This window comes from Rhamphochromis longiceps, linkage group LG3, assembly GCF_057381845.1.
Source record: "Rhamphochromis longiceps isolate RC_006_pf linkage group LG3, R_longiceps_female_GT1.1, whole genome shotgun sequence".
NCBI lineage: Eukaryota > Metazoa > Chordata > Actinopteri > Cichliformes > Cichlidae > Rhamphochromis > Rhamphochromis longiceps.
In genome coordinates this window covers 151,375-171,568 of record NC_140559.1, presented here as the reverse complement: position 1 = coordinate 171,568, position 20,194 = coordinate 151,375, and the positions used below count along the sequence as shown (strand labels likewise).

Here is a 20,194-nt window from a genome sequence, read left to right as displayed (position 1 = left end):
CACTTGATTTTGCAGTGTAGAGAAACATTGTACATTGTACTCATGATAATTTGCATAATAATGGTTCACGGCAAACTGAACAATCAAACTTGAAATAAACACACTGATGACATACAACACAAAAACAAGGAGTTATCAGAAACTCAACATCCCTATAATCAAAATGATCTGAATAATCATAGTTTCAGTTTCTTCTTAAGGATTTTTGTTCTGAGTATGTGAAGTGTGTATCAAGGAGGGATGTCGAGCTCATTTTAATTAAATATCCACAAATGGAGAGCAAAAATCAAAAGGAATATATTTAATTAATCTAATAATAATGATAATATCAATAACACCACCACCACTATGCCATTATTAAAAATAATAATTCATTATTATTTATTGTTATTATTCTTGCCATTTTGATGATAAATTAATAATAAGCCTGTCAAGCCTCTCCTAAAAAAAAAACAGAAAACTGTAAAACTGTATTTTATTCAAATATGTAAATGTATGTGTATGTATAATATGTAAAAATCACAGTTAAAAAAAAAAAAATCAGCTTATATAAAAAACACCAAATGTTTTAAAGTCATTGGCTTCTTTACATATGCGTTGATATTCTATGTGTGCAGATCAGACTGTGTGGTATAAATAAGCGCGAGAGGTAAAAATTCATCAAACGTTCAGCAAAATGCAAACACATACACATGAATGTAAAGTATTGATGCGTATTCAGAAGTAATTCAGGTCAGTAAGATCTGTTTAGTCTCAGCTCACAACACCTAATAATAAAAACACTAAACTAAGGGCTCCAAAGATCAGATCAGCCCCTTCGAGCAGCACTTGGTTGAAGTGGAGAGAAACCTCCTTCACACCCAAGCTAAAAAAGACATGCTATATTACTTCTGCTTTTGATTAGAAAAAGTAAACTGAATGGATGTTAATTCACTGAGCAGTTTCCAGTTTTTTGTTCCCCTCCCTCCCTCCACTCAACACTTTTAGCCCTTTTCTATTAGTACCTACTCAGGTCAGGTCGGCTCAGCTTGACTCAGTTTTTAGTGTTTGCCATTACCTTGTAGTACCTGGTACTTTATGAGTGAACTAAGTGTGGCGATCCAAAAATGTGACATTATTGATGGCTAGTCAGTGTTGCTGACTAGCCACTGTTAAAAGCCAGCAATGAGGGAAAGGACAGCCACAGAGCAATCAGTAAGTATCACCTTGACATCCTTATGTTCAGCTGCATCACTTTCACGCCTGCATGCATGTCAGGTGGCACTCGATTATAAAAGCAAATGACCAAAACCAAGCAGAGCAGAGTCGAAGTAGGTATTAGTAAAAAATGGCTATTTGTAGCTGAGTTGAGGATATGGAGGCCTCAGTAACTGACTGATGTATTCACCATACCACCACCTTTGCAGAGGTGTAGAACCTTTACTGACCTCAGTAGACTTTTTTTTCCCTACAGTCTTGAGGTAAATGTTGCTAAAGCATCAGCAAACATCTTTTCAGTCTTTCTCCTTTGTTTTTTTGTTTTCTCAAAATGTAACACTGCTCAAATAAAAGAGTGTGAAGATAAAATGTCTGACATCATGTGACAGAGGAAGTGAGGTAGTTTCAAAATTATCACCCGCAATGTCTAAAACTTTACTTGATTTGACATAAATGGACAGCAGAGATGTCCTTCAGTGTGGTGTACTTGATAAATGTAGTTACTGAAGTGTCAGCGTTTAATCTTTGCTCAACCCTTTACTTTCAGTTTGGGTCAAATTTGACCTTTTCTGACATTTTACAACAGTCTTAACAACACATCACCCCCCACCCTCACATTTCCATCGGCATCCACTAAAGTTACACACTACAAGTTTTTCTTCCCCCACTTACAAATCCCTCAATGGCCTGGTCCCACAGTACCTGTCTAACCTGCTGCACCCACACACACAGTCTCGATTGCCATGGTCGGTCTCTCTCCCTCCTCAACCTCCATACTTTCATGGACAGAGCATTCATTTTGGTTGCCCACACCCTCCTTCCTTCACAACGTGCCATCGGGATTTTTTTTTGTTGTTATTCCAGTTGTTATTATAACTTTTATTATTATAATTTGGTGTGATTAGCCTCACAATAAGAATATTCCTGGTTTAAATCTTGCCTGTGGCCTTTTTGCATGGATTTTCTTGGTACTCCAGATGGTTCAAAGTCTAAACACATACATTTCAGTTATGTTAGTAATTCTAATGTGTCCATGTGTATGCAGTACATAAAATGTTTGCGGTGCACCTGCAAGCACAAATATCCATGTGTCATTCCATACATGCGAAGGTGTGCACGCAAAGTTTCCTACCACTGCTTTGAATGCACAGATTAGCTTCAATAAGCAAGATTTGTTCTCTAGGTGTATATATTTAACTAGTATTAATAATTATAAATGTAGTTATGAGGGCATTTTTATGATAGATATGTGAGGACAGTATTTAATCGTTGTAATGGTTACAAATTATCATCTAATAAACAAACAGTTTGTGATCTTATCATTTTCACTTTAAATTAAATATATTTAAATCCTTATGGCGGTTATTTGTAATCAGCAGGACTGATTCTTCCTCAGTAGGATGTTAGACGCTGCTTCTTATTTCTCTTAAGAAGCAACACTAACAAACCAACAGCTGCAGCAACAGCAATGACAGCAGCAACAGCAGCAACAGCAGCAACAACAATCAGGATAGTCTGTGCTTCAACCTGTTCAACCTCACTGTTTCCATCAGCATCTTCTCTTTCCATGATGTGCTTCTCCAACATGTTTTCATGCACTTCACCTGCAGAGCAAAGATTAGCTGTCAGAGAAGAAACCCTCAGATGTGAGCTTTAACGTGTTCAGCAGGTAAAGCTAGCAGGAGAACAGCTTCAGTCAGCTGCAGTTAAGGAGATGTCAAGTTACATAAAATGTGTTTGGCTGTTGACCGAAAGCATCTATGTTAGCAGCATGCTACGACTTTACCCTTGATATACAGTAGTAAGAACTGCTAGCTCAGTGCATGTCATTTTCTGTATTAAAGCTACTCGCAACAGAGTGAGCAGCTCAGCATGTTTTATCTGACATGTGACACTAAACACACATATGTTTTTGCTGACTATAGCCCAAAGGTTTTGTGTCACCTGGGCTTGAACTTGCTAAGTGAACATGCTAACTACGACATTATGGACGCACTCCATTTGCTGTTGGCATGACAAACTCACCTGTGACTGTGAGCTCAATGAAGTGACTGATCTCAGTGTGAACTCTTTTACTGCTCACAGGGTTCCTCACAGCTACGTGACACTCATACATCCCAGTGTCATTAAACGTGACGTTCTTCAGAATCACAGAAACGTCTCCATCCTTCATCTCCGGGTCCCTCAGCTTCACTCGGCCATGAAAAGATGGATGTTGGTAATTTTCATAGGAGCGTTTGTTCCTGTAGAAGTAGACGTAGCCGTCTGTGTTCAGGTCAGGTCTGCTCCACTTCAGCACTGAGATTCTTTCATCTGTAGTAATCTGACACTGGAGAGTGACGTCTGCTCCGAGCGTCGCCTGCATATTCTGCTGTAGAGCTGAAGAAAAGAACGATCAATTTTCTTATTGCAAAGACATTTTTAATGCATGAAACTGACATTAAAACAGGACATTTAATATTTTTAAACAAACCACAGTAGACCAAACTAAGTTTGAAGGAAAATTTCACCAATATCAGGCGTGAAAACATCTCCTCCCTGTATTCAGCGCTGTAACCATATCAGGTTCTCTGTGCATGATTTAAAAAGTTCACTTTATGTTTAAAAAAAAAGAAGAACAAGAGAATGGGAATGAAGAGAATTTAAATCTAGACCATGCTATGTACTGAAAGATTAGATAAAGATAGAATGCTCAAAATGTCCTTAACTTTTATGTAGTTACTGAATTTCGTTCAGCAACTTATTTGATTATTGAATAGTGTAATGCAATTACACGACCACATCACTTTGAAATGTTTTACAGTCAAGACTTTACACAGACCCTGAAAATCAGCAACCAGCTTTATAGATATAGTAGCACAGTCGTTTGAGATGCACTATATCAATATAGATTCAGAGAGCATATTTAAAATCCATCTTTGCGATTCTGTCCACTCTTACCCTCTATATTTGGTTGCTTTTCAGCTAGTAAAGCAGAGCAGAGGTGGTAGGCCCAAATGGGGCTTTAGTTTTATTATATTGTATTAGAGACAACAACAAGCATATATAATATGACAGTTTTAGAATATATATTACTTTTAAACACTTGTTTCAAATGGCAACATTTGGCAAACTTTACCTGAAAATGTAATTGATTGACAAAACTTGGTAACTGGGTAATAAAAACCACACGTGGTCTTCTGATCCATCTATGTGACCAAACCTACACAGGTGTGTCTGCATTTCCTCTTTTTTTCTCCGTTTGTCCTCTGTCATCATAGCAAAACCCAAGTGGAGGCTAAGACCAAACTCCCTTTGATTTCCAAGAATTGTCCTCTCCTTGTTTTCAACATCACTTGTAATATTGAGTTTCCCAATGCTGTGGTGTTCTCAAGGAATGTAAACTTTTCAAAGTATTGCTTTTAGTTGGATTTGATTTACTTACACTTTTTAGAAAATGTAAACTATAGTTAAAGTATGATTATTCTTTTTGCAGTAATCCAACTGTTTCTCTCCATCCAAACATGTATACTGTTATCTCTGAGCGAGCAACAGGGACAACAATCAACAAGGTAGACAGTGGAGGAAGGATACAGAACAAAAGCGTGATTTAGTTTTTTATTACAGCTTTACACACCTGAATTAATTAAATATTAAGAAAACGTCAAAACACACAGTAAAAACATGCATCTATTGAAACCCCAAAGTTTCTTTCTATAATAAGAAGCAAGCCTGACACATGATAACCAGTCATGCCAACTACAGCTGTGTGGATGTTTGCTAATTATTATATATTTACCCAAAAGTGCACTTGTGAACTCTGATGCTGTCATAGTTGATTCTCAGTCCCTTTATCCTTTCTAAAAGTCTTCAAGAATTACTATTATTTTTTCCTCACAGCTCAATGAAGAAAATAATTACATTTAAAGTTTGCAGTTAAAAGTAATGCATGTGATCTATAACCCATTTTATATCAATGATTTATTTATTTATTTTAACCAATTACGAAAAGAGAAAGTTTAATTCCTTTGTCATTTGCAATCAGCCGAACCTCATTCCATGACTCATTCCATGACTCATTCCATGACTCATTCCATGACTCATTAGTTTCCTGAAGACGCGCTCATTCTCGCAAATCCCGTTTTCCGACTAGGAATGCGTGATTAGCCGGATTAAAAAAAAAAAAAAGTCTTTTGACCATCCCGTTGTCACAAAGGGGTCACAACCTAGTAGTGACATTTCACCTGTTAAGCGAGAGTGAATTTATCACCTTTAGACTGGGTGCCAATAACCTTTTTACGTAAATTAAATGGAACATTGAGACACGAACAGAACTCGCTCATTTATAAAACTGCCTTTAGTTGCAGAAAGAATAAGCAAGGAAAAAACTGTTTGACTCACCTGCAGACACAGAAATTAGTGACAAAAACAGGAGAAATCTGACAAAAGCCATCTGTGACAAGCCAGAGGAGAGAAGATTATAGCAGCCCTGACCTGAACAGAAAGAAGCAGCTCACATTCCAGACCTACCAGCCTTTATAGGGAGGGTGGGCCACTTTAAAAACGAAACTATTTAAACTATTTAAAATTACAGTCACACCGGAAAGTAGAACCATATATAATCCGCACTTTAAAAATGCAATGAAGAATGTATGACATGTATGACATTTCAGACAGAAAAAAGTCAACAAATCAATAGAAAACCCCCAAAAACTTTGATTTCCGATTTCCTTTTTAGACTTATAAATGTGACAGTTCACCAGTGGATTAACAGGAAGCTCAACTGAATTCTTCTCCCTTCCCCCATCAGAACAGAAAAAAAAATCATTTTCAGGTGAAATAAATCTGCTTTAGTTGATTATGATTTAATGAAACAAATATATAAATAATTAAATGTCCATTGATGTTCTCATTAATTATCTATTAATTCGTTTTGGCACCCATGTTTGGTCCTGATGCCTTCAAGTCTGGAACTGCAGCTGCTAGAATGCAGCTCAGGGAAGTATTCAGTTACATGTAGAGGATCTTTATCACCGATAACTTTCAATCAGTAAGAGACAAAGACTAAAGGGATCCAGTCCAGGTTTCTTTCATTCTTGATCAGCGTCAGACCTGAACGCACGGAGCAGCAGATCCAAATTAAAGTTCCCGCTCTTATTTATTCACATCTGAAATAATTGGCGCACTGAGTGTTCATAGCTGCTGCTGGTCTCATGTCTGATTTTTATGTAAGCTGTCCTCACTCTGATTCAGGCGGCGCCCAAATAGTGTGTTACGGGCGGAGAGAGGGGAAAGCAAAACACCCACTTTTTATGTGAGCGTGCACAAACAGACACAGACAAACAGCCAACAGACAAAAAGAAAAAAAAGAGAAAAAAAACACATTCAACCACTTCGTGTCAGTAACTGTTTTTGTGCAGTGAGGCCACGAGGTCCACTTACAGTCGCGTTCATAAATATGAAGAAAGCTCCTGTATGACACTGATGGAGTCAAAACGAGTTAACGCTCACCTGCAGTCACGGTGAGCCCAGCACAGACATTTCCGCCTCATTGTTCTGCTGACCCGACTCTTCAAGCTCGCTAAATATCCAAGGCTGGTGAGATTTCCTGGGAACAGAACATCCCTTATCCCTTTATCCTAATTCTAATCCGGACGATGTCGAAGTTCGATTTGAAAATAAAACTCCCGAATGTCATGACAGGTGGGTTTGTTCTCAGCCTCGCGCTCTGGCGACTGTTTGTCTCACGAGGACGAACAAAAACAGTCTGTGGGTGGGATCAGAAACACGTGCGTAATAACAAAGAAGGTCACGTTACTCAAATAAACGTCTGGCAGGCTTCGTGTTTCACAGCTGATCAACAACAAACCTGATCATTAATCAATAATCAGTCATATTAAAACCATCACAGAAGCTTTTTAATAGAATCAAAAGGATTCACGATCATCTTTACGTGAATCTCTGTAACTTTTAACCTTTATATACACTGCATGGCATTTCTATTTCATCTCATGCTCCTACTGCAAGTTCCTGTAAGTGCTTCACAATAAAACCCTAGGTCAGACATCCAATCGAAGTGTTCATACAAAGGCTTTTAATTTGTAACAGATGCAGGAAGTGATGTGTTTTGACATAAGAGGATTTAGCTTGTAGCTACTTTCAGCTGCTCAAAAAACTGAATTATATGAAGTCAGTTTCTGTTTATGTGCTTTTTTCCTTCAGAGCTGTTCTCTTGTTATCCAAAAATAATCAAAGCACTTTAAATATCAACACAACAGCTTTAACTTTTTGTGTGAAAGTACTCAAACTACACCAGTGCTTGAATCTGATTTCTCACTTTGAGGAGAAGTGAAATATTTCACTTTTCACTGATATGTGACCCATCAGAAGTGGCGGTCCTAGCCTGTTTGGCGCCCTGGGCGAACTCTCCCTCTGGCACTGACAGATGCAAACAGACTAAATAACCTGATCCACAAGGTCAGTAATGTTGTGGGGATGTAGCTGGACTCTGTTAGGGTGGTGCCTGAGAGGCAGATGTTGTCCAAGATAAAGATAGTGTTGGATAACACCTCCCACCCACTCCATGACATGCTGGTCAGTCACAGGAGCTCGTTCAGTGAGAGGGTGAAATTACCAAAAAGCACCACTGAACGACACAGGAAATCTTTCCTGCCTGTGGCCATCTCCCTGTACAACGCATCCACTTAACACACTGTAAACACTGCAAAAGTTACACCCTTTTACACGCGCTCTTTTCTACTCTGGAATATTCTTGAAAATTTTCTTGATAGTTATATAATTATTATATTATATTATAATTATAATCACCTCTGTTAATCCTTGATATTTATAATTGAGTGATCTCTACATATTAGTGCTATTTCTTAAATGTGTAAAATCTGTAACATAATGTATTGTTTGGAGTTTAGTCTGTTACTGCTACTATTTTTACCATTTCTTCTTGGAGCAACTGTAACGCACGTTATTTCCTTAGGGATTAATAAAGTATTCTGATTCTGGTTGTTACAGGATGACCTGCCATTATCCAATGACACATCTGTTTACCTGTATCTTTTGCTCGTTTCTCCTCCTCTTCTTTTTTCTAAACTGAGCTCCTGATGGCTTTGAACTTTTCTTGTCCGTCTTCCACTGGTTTTAATTTTGCCCTCCAGTATGAACACCCACCTCACAACCCGAGGATCATAACCTAATAGACCTACACCTTAGTTCACAGATTCACTTTGTCTAGGGTTTATTTCTGGGATTTCACACAACCCAGGATTCAAATCATGAATACATAATGGGCTTGGATTTACAACATTATGAATGAAATGTGCTCTATTTGGAAGCAGCAGCCCCCCCCCCACCCCCCCCCCCCCCCTTTCGACAGGTTGTGTGTGAGACTTTAAATCATCAAACTGTAAGCCTCGTCGTCTCGTCGTCTTATGGACTGTACGTAGTGGAGATGACAATAAAGTTTAAATTGACTTCAGCAGCAAGCAACCACGATGCCGCCCTGGGCGACCGCCCATGTCGCCCATATCAAAAACCACTACTGCCCGTCAGCACTGCAGCTGTACTGCAAACACTTCAGTTTGTTCGGGATTCTTTGGCTGTGCTGGTTATTCTGATGTCACTTTCACTGAGCTGCAGATTGATGCTTTAACACTTTCAAGCCTCCAGGTGGCAGAAGAGCAACTTGAGCGACAACCAGTATCATCATAGAAGACACAAATATTCAAACATCATCATCAGCATGAGCAGCATGTGTGAGATCTGCCACTGAAATGAAAACTCTGCGGTTATAGCGGACACCCTGGACCACTTTCTCTGAAATGTGATTCTGTACTGTTCCCTGGTAATAACGTCACAGACGGGAATGATGTCAGAGTGGAAGAACTTTATTTACCACGAGCCCACATTGAACACACACTCTCGCTGGCAAGTAAGGATGTGGTTCTGAAATTAATACAAATAAGAAATAACATAAACATCTACACTAAGATGTTCTGGAGACTAAGAATGTCAAACAAGACTAAGGTTCTGTTCAGTTTTCTGCTTGCAGAGCTGATACAGCTCCTTTTATCCCACATCAACCTTCAAACAAATCTGTTTTTACCTTTAACATAAACCTGTGTGGAGGTTTGAATTCATGTTTATCCACTTAGCATTTTTTGTTTTTAAATCTAATGCCACATCACCAATATGCAAACCATGGACTGGATCTGCAGCCAAATCTATTACCGATCACTCTGCAGACCTTTTCTCATACATACAGTTCTTATTCCCATATATTTTAATCTGGCCGAAAACACAGTCACCCAATCAAATTATTTATGCAGAGGGTGTGCGAGAACAGAAACCGCGAAAGTTCAAAGAAGGCGAGGAAACTGCTGACGGTCCACAGATGCTCTGTTAGTCTCTGTGTTAGCAGCATGCTACGACTTCACCCTTCATACTCAAACTAGAAGTGAGCAGAGGGACTGTCAATAATTTAAACTTATTCATTATGTATATTTTAACGTGATAAGTGGAGAACATTTTAACTGAATTATAAATGAGACAATGTTGTTTTTTTGTGGGTGACAAACTCACCTGTGACTGTGAGGTTGATGAAGTGACTGATCTCAGTGTGAACTCTTTTATTTCTCACAGGGTTCCTCACAGCTATGTGACACTCATACATCCCAGTGTCATTAAATGTGACGTTCTTCAGGATCACAGAAACGTCTCCATCCTTCATCTCCGGGTCCCTCAGCTTCACTCGGCCATGAAAAGATGGATGTTGGTAGTTTTCATAGGAGCGGTTGTTCCTGTAGAAGTAGACGTAGCCGTCTGTGTTCAGGTCAGCTCTGCTCCACTTCAACACGAGATTCTTTCATCTGTGATAATTTGACACTGGAGAGTGACATCATCCCCAAGCTTCACTTGCAAACCCATCTGTAGCGCTGAAGACAAAAATCATCAGTTTTTATCTTAATGCATCTATGTTTATTATTCATTTTATAATTTTAATGCATGGAACTGATGTTAAAACTGCACATTTGACATTTGCATCTGCTGTGCTGATGCCTAAAGGGAGCAGTCAAAAGAAGTGTTATAGAAATGTAAAAATTTTATCTTGAGATGCATTAACTCCTTCAAACCCGCAACGTATGGGCCTGAAAACTGCTGCTTCAAGTTAATTTAAAAGATATACACAAACACTTTGATGATTCAATGATTATTATAACCAGAGTCACCATATCAGGCTTCCAGTTTAATGACATAATTATTATGTCATTTTAAATTACATAATAATTTAAAGTCTAATATAGTTAAATAAAACTATAAAAATATAAAAATAAATTAACTATAAATTAACTATAAAAATATAGTAAATTTGTCATCAGTCAGCTTGATTTTTTGTTTGTTGTTGGTAAATAAATTACACTCGTTTAAGAGTGTAGGGGAGTGAAGAGAGAGTCTGCATCTGTAAGATAACATGTATGCAAACAGGAAGAGAAAGTGAAAGGGACAGCTAATAAAGTATGAACCGAGTGTGACAAATGAATATTTGAACCAATTAAGAGAAAAAGACGTGTGAATCCTAAGTTTGTATTTTTTGTTTATAAACTCAGGGATTGCAGTGATGCTACAGATTAACATGCTTATTTAATCAGTCAGTTCATGTGGACATAAGCAATGAACATTACTAGAAACGATAGAATTTTTTACTGTCTGTTGGAGGAAAACATCATCCGGCCAACACTTAAACCTTTACAAACAAAACCATTAACTGGGCACTAATTAACTTCCCATGTGAATTAAATGGAGCTCAGCTAGCATAAACATTGTTCACTTTACTCATGAGTTTTTGGTTTGAGAAGAAATTTTAAAAATGTAAGTGTGTTTCACTAACCTGCAGAAACAGATGCTAGAGGCAAAAACAGGAGCAATCTTACAGCAGCCATCTGTGAGCGGAGGGTGGAGAGGGGAGTAGCAGCAGCCTGATAGTGAGACAGAGAGGAAAGCCTACATCAACACCAAGCCTTTTATATAGCGGGGGACTGATCCTAATCTTATCGCTGAAACTGCAGCTGGCACAACACCAATTAGAAATGTTCATTTAACATTTTAGGATATTTATAACCAATCATTTTAACCTTAGAACACTATCACTGGGGGATTTTCACCCGAGCAAATATATTTACACAATTTTCAATATGTTGCATTTGTCTGAGTGTCATGGGTCCTTGCGTAGCTTCAGCACTGTCTTAGACGTCTTTGAAGGCTGTTTCCCTACCCCAAAGCCCACTTTTTTCCTACAGGCATCTGTTTGGGTTTGTTTGTTTCTTACTCTCTGATTGTGTAATAAAAGTATGAACATGTATTGTATGAAGCGCCTTGAGGCGACTTTTGTTGTGATTTGGCGCTATATAAATAAAATTGAATTGAATTGAACTGAATTATTTATAAGTTACACTTGTGTTTGAATCCTGCAGCTTATCACACATTTGATTTCCATGTGTGACAACTGCAAGTGTCCAGAGTGAGGACAGACTGAGGGACCCACTGCTGCACATCATCTGTGAGGCTTTGCATCCCCGATGATCCACCAGGACAAACTCAGCAGTGTGTGAGGAAGAGGAGGAGGAAGAGCCAGCAGCAGCTGACAGATGGAGAGAATAGACAGACTGTTCCCTGTTTGTGAAGGACTGCTAGGAAAGTTTAACATAACTGTCTGTCCTGAATCAGTCTTATTAGGTAATGTTCAAATAGTTTTATCCTCCCAGTGTTTTCAGTGTGGGAGAAAGTACTCAGGGCCTTCAAGTTACACACTATGAAAGGCAGCAACAAGTTTAATGTTCAGAATAATAAAGTATGTATCAGCAGCAGAATGGAGCTAAAAATAAATGTTTGTTTCAGTTCTATGAAGCTTTGAGTATTTTGGATCAGTAGCACTGCTGTGTTTGTTGCATCATATTGCTGTAATTGTTTATATGCTTTATATATTCTGAGGTAAGTTGATCTATAGTGTTACATCATATTCTATAAGGATGTTATGTGTTTGTATACTTTCTGCCCAGTTTGACCCATTTAGCAGAAGTCAGCCTGTTTAAGGCTCTGATATCTATTCTGTATGACTTAAAGCAGTTATGACATGGTCTGATTTTCTCACCCAATAAAGGAATATTTAATATATCAGTCTACTCTTCATTTTATCAGAAACAGTTTTCACAGCTCGTACATTTTCTTTTTACACATGTATCTAAGCATTGAGCCAAATGTAATGATGCCAACATATTAAACGAACAATATTTGTCTCTTATGTATAACACATCTGTATATCCACTGTCAGAGATACTTGTCTTTGAGCACTGTTTCATATTCGTGTGTCATATGCTTATTCAGCTGATCTCTGACGTCTCAACAGTAGGTTATGCACAGAAAGAAGGCAAGGCAAGGCAAATTTATTTGTAAAGCACAATTCAACAACAAGGTGATTCAAAGTGCTTTACAGAGACATTAGAAACAAAAACAAATAAAAAGCATGATTTAAAACTGATTAAAACAAGCAAACAAACAAACTAACTAAACACACACATTCACATTCACACCTGTTCGCGCGATCTGAACCCTTATCGTAAGGGGAGCTTCCAGTCCTTCTGTGGACGAGCTACTTTCTATTTTAAATTCCCTGAATTTAAAATACTCTCTAGAAACGAAAGAAAGGAAAAGAAAATGAGTGAGTGCGCACAGACAGACGCAGAAAGTCTGCACAGGAAGTTTTTAACCTCCTATCAGTGAATCTGACGGAACTTTCAGGTTCTATGAAGCCAGCAAACTAAAAAGAAAACAAACCGCTCTGCAGTTTCCCCACCCTCCATGTCAGTTACTGCTTATCTGCAGTGACAGCTGGCAGATCACGCAGTTTAAAGGCATGTTTACATGATAAATATGAAGAAAGCTCTTGTGTGACACTGCTGGAGTCAAAACAGGTTAACACTCACCTGCAGAGATGACCAGATGTACCAGCAGCCACATTGTCAAATTGTTCTGCTGATCCGACTCTTCAAATTTTGCTAATTATCCCAGTTTAAACTATGATGGGGTTAAAATTCAGCTTGGAAATAAAGCTGAGATGTCCGAGTGGGTACAGTCGCGTTTGTTTTCAGCAGCTCGATCCGATTATGTCAGGAGAAGGAGAAAATAAATAATAATAATATAATGAGGGCGGGGTCATAAACACAAGCGTAAATGCGACGAGGCTGAAGACAAAAACAAAAAGCGCGTGCTTCAGGGCTGATAGAAGCTGTTTAACACGCTTTACTTTATATCTACCTGCCCATCTCTATTTGATGATTTCATATTTCAGTATTTCTCTTTGATCTCTCATCCTCCTCTGCCTCACACTGAGGACATGTCTGTAAAAGTTTGAAACAGTGTTTAGAGCAGCCTGAAGTTTTAACTTGCAGGGATTTCCGACTCTAACATCATTGTTTAATGTGACGCTCTAGAAGACGATGTACATCACAGGAAATATGAAGCCTTTTTACTTTACATCTCTGCACCATCCTCAGCCACACAGTGATCATCCTGCATGGGTTTAAAAAGTAATGAAAACAAAAATAATTAAACCTGTTTTATTGTTTGAGGGCATTAAAGAGCACACATGTCACAGTAGTAGAAACAGAATATTTCTAAGGACTAAGATGATGACTGTGGAAGTGGGCAAGGAGTTTAAAAATATCTGAAAGTATCTCTGAATATACTCTGAGTGCATTTGATTTATGTTTTAGAGACAATTCAGTTGATTATTATTCATGTGATTATGTTTTCCTGCCACTGAAAAATAACAGATCTTACAGTGTCTCAGATTGCTCTGCTCATGAGCACCTGGGAGTTTCTAATAGATGGCTGGTTGAAAGAGGAAATCTCCATTGTTGATGTGATGGAGAGAGAAACTGTCTGTGAAGTTTCCTGTAATAATCACACTACAAAACAAACAGGTGCAGACTGTAGTGACTGTAACCTGCTGAGAAAGTACAAGAATTCTTTTTTTCTGCATTTTTTAACAGATTTAACAGTTTTTCTGTAAAACAAACAACAACTTTCTTAAATTTTATTAAGATACAAACTGAAATGTAATCAATCATCTTTCAGGGAGAAAGTAATTCACATTGTTGGAAATTTCCCAGAACACCAAGAGTCTGTGGGCAAAGGTAAACACACAGGCAAACAGATGCGGTGAGAGAATGATGAAAGGAAAGTGGAAATAACAAAAGACATAATGAAACTAAAACACACTGAACAAAATGTTGGGGGAAAACACCATGATGCAAATGCAAACAGCAACCTTTCAAACAGATTTCAAAAGTACGAAAAACTCAAAACAGAGAAGCTTTCAAACTGAGAACATGAAGTCTGAGTAAAAGCAACCAGAAAACCCCCAAAATTATGCAATAAAAAACTTAAAAGGAACTCAGTGCCTTGAAGTGGTCATGAAACAAAAACAGTAAAATAACAGCAGAAACATAAAGAAACAAACAAAAAGAAAAAAAAAGTCCCAACTGTTACTATGAAAATACAGAAAATAAAACTCAGATGCTCACAGGTTATGCTGTGAAACTATGGGAAACAATTACGCTAAACAAACAAATACAAAAGAGATGTTATTGTTAGAGTTTGTCACTTTGAGTGGGTATAAAACTGATTTGGTTGCAGTTTTAAATTTGTTTGTCTGCCCTGAAGATTTCATGTGGATATCTTCTGCACTTCAGGGGAAAAATGCTGGAGAAACAGGGTGAATTAATACTACAAAGAAAGTCTGTGTGTTTTTTCTAAATATACTAAAGTTATGGTGCAAAAAAAAAAAAAAAAAAAAAAAAAAAAATCAGCTGATTCTGAAGAGGTCAGGCGGGAACTACGAACACAGACGCCGCTCCTTCTCAGAAGCACATCGCCCACAGAACTGGTCCCACCTGTCCTCCCTCTCTGTGTATTGCTCTCACGCACAATTAGCTTACTGTACCAGAAACTCCTGGACGTTTCAGACCAGCTGCTGGTTATCTGCCTCCATGTGCTGCTGTTTCTTTCTTTTAAATCTCCACATTGCCACAAATCCAGCTGTAATAACAATGACAGTCGCAGCAGCAGAGACAGCAGGAACAACCATCTGATCTGTCCTAGTCTCCACTTCTACCACCTCCTCTATGTTTCCATCTCCTGTTTTCACCAGTTTCATGTTTCCATGAGTTTCACCTGCAGAAAAACATCAGCTGTCAGCGGAAAATCTGTCAGACACCAAAGCAGCAGCAAACCTACAGGTGTACAAATCCAGGACACCGGTTGTTTGTTGTCACAGACTCTGCAGCCATAATCAGTGCTGATACCTCATGTTATTTTTGTGCATATGTTTTCTTACCTTCTGCACACATTGTACATTTAATCTCTGAACACATCGTAATTCAATTAACTGCACATACACGTGCATTTTTGTGTATTTCTATGCTGTATGTGTGACATTTGTTTAGTATGTTTTGCTTGTCTTTCTGTAGCACCGATGTGGGACAATACTACAATTTCAGTATACTATTGTACAAACTATGACTGTGCAATGACAGTAAAGAGCCGGCCCTACAGCAGCTTTAGCTCCTCATCAGAAAAAAAGCATGTCTAGCATCTGTGCTAGCAGCATGCAATGCTACTGCCCTTCACATTCACACTGGAAGGAGTGAGCAGAGGAGACCATGGGAGGTACTCTTCATTTATTTGTCAAGTTGCAAGTGCAGAGAAGTGTAACCGTCTCATAAAGCTGCGAGACTGCGCAGTTCCTGTAGGTGCTGGGAGCCAACTGATTTTATTTTCAGTTTTCAGGTTTGTAAATGATGTGGGAGCTGAGCGTGAGCTCCACAAACTCACCTGTGACTGTGAGGTTGATGAAGTGACTGATCTCAGTGTGAACTCTTTTACTTCTCACAGGGTTCCTCACAGCTATGTGACACTCATACATCCCAGTGTCATTAAACGCGACGTTCTTCAGAATCAGAGAAACGTCTCCGTCCTTCATCTCCGGGTCCCTCAGCTTCACTCTGCCATGAAAAGATGGATGTTGGTAGTTTTCATAGGAGCGTTTGTTCCTGTAGAAGTAGACGTAGCCGTCTGTGTTCAGGTCAGCTCTGCTCCACTTCAACACCGAGATTATTTCATCTGTGGAAATCTGACACTGAAGAGTGACATCAGCTCCAAGCTTTGCCTCAATATCCTGCTGCAGAGCTGAAGACAACAAAATAATCAGTAATCATGAGTTTAATTTCAAACCTGTGACTTTTTTTAATTCATGAAGCTGCTGTTAAACATAACCTTTGACACTTTTAATGTTTCACACATCTCTGGTGTGAGCGCCTCATGATGGAAACGTTTTTAGGCAAGTAAGCGAAGTGACTTCTTGTAAAACGCCTGCAGTTCTGGGAAAAATAAAAGTTTCCATTAGACTAAGTGAAAATTTAAGTAAACTGCAAGACTCAGGAGCTTTCTCAGCAATGACCTGACATGATCGTCTCTCACATCGCTGTCCTTCTGTTCTTTACACTGTTACTTCAGTTCAAAGATAATTTAAATTCATATTTCCAGCTTCGTAACAGTTTACAGGGGGGTGAATTTAAAAGAAAAAGAAATAAAATTAGGAACATGGTTAATTAACAGGTGTTATAAGATGGCTGTGTGCAGCTTCTAACTGCTGACTTAACCTCAGCTAACTGGAGATGCGTGAATTAGACCTGTGGACCTTCTTTGTCCTGTTGGTGCATTTTTAATTTAATTATCTCACAATTAATATTATTGCTGCTGTGCAGAGGAGACCATCAAATCAGTTTTTGCTCCAGGTTTTTTGAGTGATTTATTTGGATGTTAGCATATCAGCACATCCAATACAGATCCAACAATATTCAACATGAACCCCAATAATCAGACGACCCCTATGAGCAAGCAGTTGGTGACAGTGGGAAGGAAAAACTCTCTTTTAACAGGAGGAAACATTCCGCTTGAGGGTGAGCGCAGGGAGACGGGATAAAAGACATGCTATTGAACGGACTGTGAGATGAATAGTAACTCAGGATTAAATGCAGAGAGGTGTATAAACACATGCTGAGTGAAAAAGAAACACTGTGCCAAACTGCAAAAAAACAGGTGGTCCTCAGGTTATAGAAAACAGAAAAAAAAAGAAAAAAAAAAAAAGGGGGCACAAACCAGAGCGTGGTTCTCCTCTCTGAAGGGAAGAACCATTAATACCAAGTGAAACTGGGTTGAAATTGTTTTTTAGTATTAGAAAAAGGACATTGCCCCAAACCACCAAACAGGTGGCCCTCTGTTTACATAAACCAGGTTTTAGAGAAAAAACTAGAAGTTCAGATCATGTGTTCACAGCATGATTCAGATAAACTAGAATCCGAATTTACTGGCTCTTAGTTGTGGTCAATTCAATAAGATGAGACAGATTCTTATGCCTACTACAGGGGACAGAAGATAAATAGTTTAGGTTGATAGTTTCTTTAAACCACAGCACTTAAATTATCTTAAAGAAAAATCGAAAATATTTTCTTCTGTTTTGTTCAGATTTGGTGTCTCCACTTTGCTGCACGTCAGGTTTGAGTTTCATTAATTTGTCAAAAAAAAGACAAAAAATGCAACAAATTAAGTTTAAAAATTAATACGATTGTTTTTGTTTTTTTTACTTTGTTTAGTTCTATTAGAGCAGAGGTTGGGAACTCCAGGCCTTAAGGGCCGGTGTCCTGCAGGTTTTAGATCTCTCCCTGGGTCAGCACACCTGAATCAAATGATTAGGTCATTACCAGGCCTCTGGAGAACTTTAAGACATGTTGAGGAGGTAATTTAGCCATTTAAATCAGCTGTGTTGGATCAAGGACACATCTAAAACCTGCAGGACACCGGCCCTGGAGGCCTGGAGTTAGACGCCCCTGTATTTGAGTGATGCTTTGAAATATGCATGTCGGACTAAGCATCAGTTTGTGTGAAAGTGATGCTTCCACTACACCAGATTAATTTTAAAGCTTTCATAAAATTTTACACATTTTAAGTGAAATAATATTTTAAAAAATCATGTTAATTAAACAGTGGTAACATTTAAAAATATCAAAAAGATTTTTTTCACAAGCCAATAGAATTCTTGATGGGCCATTAAAACTAAAAAAGTTTTAAAAAAGTAAAAGTTATTTTTTCTGCCTTAGTTTAGATTTCACATGTATTGTGTTTTCATGACTTTGACCTTTCTTGAGGTTATTTATGCAGTTTTGTATTTTAACAGGAGATTACGAGTATGTAGGTGTTTATCCCTCACTGATTTTCTGTTTTGAAGTTTGCAGTCTTTTGTCTTTGTTGTCAGCATCCTGCAATTTCATAAAGTCAGCATCAAAGCGAAAACACTGTACAAGAGCCACAGACTCAGGATGTTTACATTGTGGTTTAACCAGGAGTGTACCCAGAGGGTGTCATAAAACTCTGGTACTTTTTACTTACGTAAAGTCTAAAAAGTTTTTTTCAACAGCTTTCAAAACATCGTGAAGCCCTGTGCAGACATTGTAGAGTCTACACCATCCACTATCTCACTATCAAAAACTGCAGTGTATTAACTCGAGACTCTTCATCCAAGGTCAATAAAAAGTGATTCAGGAAAAGAGGAAGTCATATTGACCACAACCTCCAAATAATACTCAAAAATGAACATTTCACATGTTAAACAGATCACTCTGAATGATACTTATTAACCATTACTTAACCCTTATTACTCATAGGTTTCTTCTTGGTTCTGTAGGAATAAAAATACAACTTCAGTTTCACTCACATGTAGATGCAGAAACGAGGGATGAAATCAGGAGGAAATTGAGAGAATCCATCTGTGACCACAGCTGTAAGATACTGCAGAGGCTTCACCTACACCAAAAGATGTTGACAGGGAACAGAAACCTTTTATACACAGAAGCGAAACAGAAAGAGCCACTCCGGAGTGCCCCCACAGTCCGCGTCACACTGTGTGACACTGGTGGACATGCACACACGGAGCCGAACGCAATGGTGCAGGTTGATCACATGAAGGTAATTCTTTTTACTACAGAAAGTTCCTGTAAATGCCCCATAATAAAAGCCTCAGTAAGCAATACAATGCAACTGTTTGCAGAAATGCTTTTAATTAGTAGCAAAAGCGCTACTTTTAGACAAAAGAGCATATAGCTAATAGCTGCTTCCAGCTCCTCTCTAATAAAGAGAGTTAAAAAGAAAAATTATTTTAAGTTAGTCATCAGTCTCATGTTGTGGACTTTTTTCCTTCTTAGCTGCTCTAAATGGTCTCTTGTTATCCAAACGAATCAAAGTGCTTTAAATATCAACACGACAGCTTTAACTTTATGTTTTGTGTGAACGTGATGCTCAAACTGCAACAGCTGAATCTGGTCTCTCACTTTAAAGGGAAGTGAAGTGTGACCCGTCAGCAAACACTTCAGTTTGTTCGGGATTCTTTGGCTGTGCTGGTTATTCTGATGTCACATTCACTGAGCTGCAGATTGATGCTTTAACACTTTCAAGCCTCCAGGTGGCAGAAGAGCAGCTTGAGTGACAACAGATCATCATAGAAGACACAAATATTCAAGATTCATGATATGTATTGTCATATACACTGCAAAACACAAATGGTTATGCTGAGCAATGAAATTCATACTTTGAGAGATCCCTTCACACGACTAAATAAACAACTAAAAAAAGATTATTATAATATAAGAATAAACCTAACTCTAAGCATAGAAAATAATAAGTAAAGTTAAATGAGTGTTATGTACACAAGGGTAGGGTTTAGTTAAACACTCATAAATATTCAAACATGATCATATATTAAATCCAAATCAAAGAGTTTACTTTGCAGTTAAAAAAAAAAGTGAAATGTCTCCAAATGACCTTCATACAGTCAGAGTGTGTGGGAGTGGATAGCAAAGAAGCCAGGCAATACTAACGAGAGTTACTCAATATT

At 38.2% G+C, this 20,194-nt stretch overlaps 3 protein-coding genes across 5 annotated transcripts in view; 1 reads left to right on the top strand and 2 right to left on the bottom strand.

Moving 5' to 3' along the window:
* LOC146672390 (Fc receptor-like protein 5) overlaps nucleotides 1-20,194 on the top strand; it is a 155,543-nt gene that overhangs the window by 22,269 nt on the left and 113,080 nt on the right. The window lies entirely within an intron of this gene.
* Nucleotides 645-11,169, bottom strand: LOC146672401 (coxsackievirus and adenovirus receptor homolog). 3 transcript variants are annotated; one of them, XM_085386770.1, is made up of 4 exons: nucleotides 11,078-11,169; nucleotides 9,772-10,124; nucleotides 3,223-3,576; nucleotides 645-2,801 (listed from the first exon to the last, which is right to left on the bottom strand). In XM_085386770.1, exons 2-4 carry the CDS (start codon nucleotides 9,917-9,919, stop codon nucleotides 2,590-2,592), a joined length of 714 nt encoding a protein of 237 aa, XP_085242896.1. In that variant the 5' UTR covers nucleotides 9,920-10,124; nucleotides 11,078-11,169; the 3' UTR covers nucleotides 645-2,589. The 3 variants fall into 3 exon arrangements, with proteins under 3 accessions (XP_085242896.1, XP_085242903.1, XP_085242909.1); XM_085386777.1 differs by lacking the exons at nucleotides 9,772-10,124; nucleotides 11,078-11,169 and adding exons at nucleotides 5,578-5,670; nucleotides 6,688-6,950; XM_085386783.1 differs by lacking the exons at nucleotides 9,772-10,124; nucleotides 11,078-11,169 and adding exons at nucleotides 5,578-5,629; nucleotides 6,688-6,950.
* Nucleotides 14,434-19,139, bottom strand: LOC146672400 (myelin-oligodendrocyte glycoprotein-like). The gene is made up of 3 exons (XM_085386886.1): nucleotides 19,019-19,139; nucleotides 16,081-16,434; nucleotides 14,434-15,420 (listed from the first exon to the last, which is right to left on the bottom strand). The coding sequence occupies exons 1-3, from the start codon at nucleotides 19,068-19,070 to the stop codon at nucleotides 15,209-15,211; spliced, it is 618 nt and encodes a 205-aa protein (XP_085243012.1). The 5' UTR covers nucleotides 19,071-19,139; the 3' UTR covers nucleotides 14,434-15,208.

Excerpts from the sequence above, each read along its gene's own strand:
- LOC146672400 (XM_085386886.1), bottom strand. The coding sequence starts at position 19,070 with ATGGATTCTCTCAATTTCCTCCTGATTTCATCCCTCGTTTCTGCATCT. Across the intron at positions 16,435-19,018 it reads CCTCGTTTCTGCATCTACAT|CTCTGCAGCAGGATATTGAG; the intron begins GTGAGTGAAACT and ends TGTTGTCTTCAG. Across the intron at positions 15,421-16,080 it reads CATCAACCTCACAGTCACAG|GTGAAACTCATGGAAACATG; the intron begins GTGAGTTTGTGG and ends GTTTTTCTGCAG.
- LOC146672401 (XM_085386770.1), bottom strand. The coding sequence starts at position 9,919 with ATGAAGGATGGAGACGTTTCTGTGATCCTGAAGAACGTCACATTTAAT. Across the intron at positions 3,577-9,771 it reads CATCAACCTCACAGTCACAG|CTCTACAGCAGAATATGCAG; the intron begins GTGAGTTTGTCA and ends TCTTTTCTTCAG. Across the intron at positions 2,802-3,222 it reads CATTGAGCTCACAGTCACAG|GTGAAGTGCATGAAAACATG; the intron begins GTGAGTTTGTCA and ends TTTGCTCTGCAG.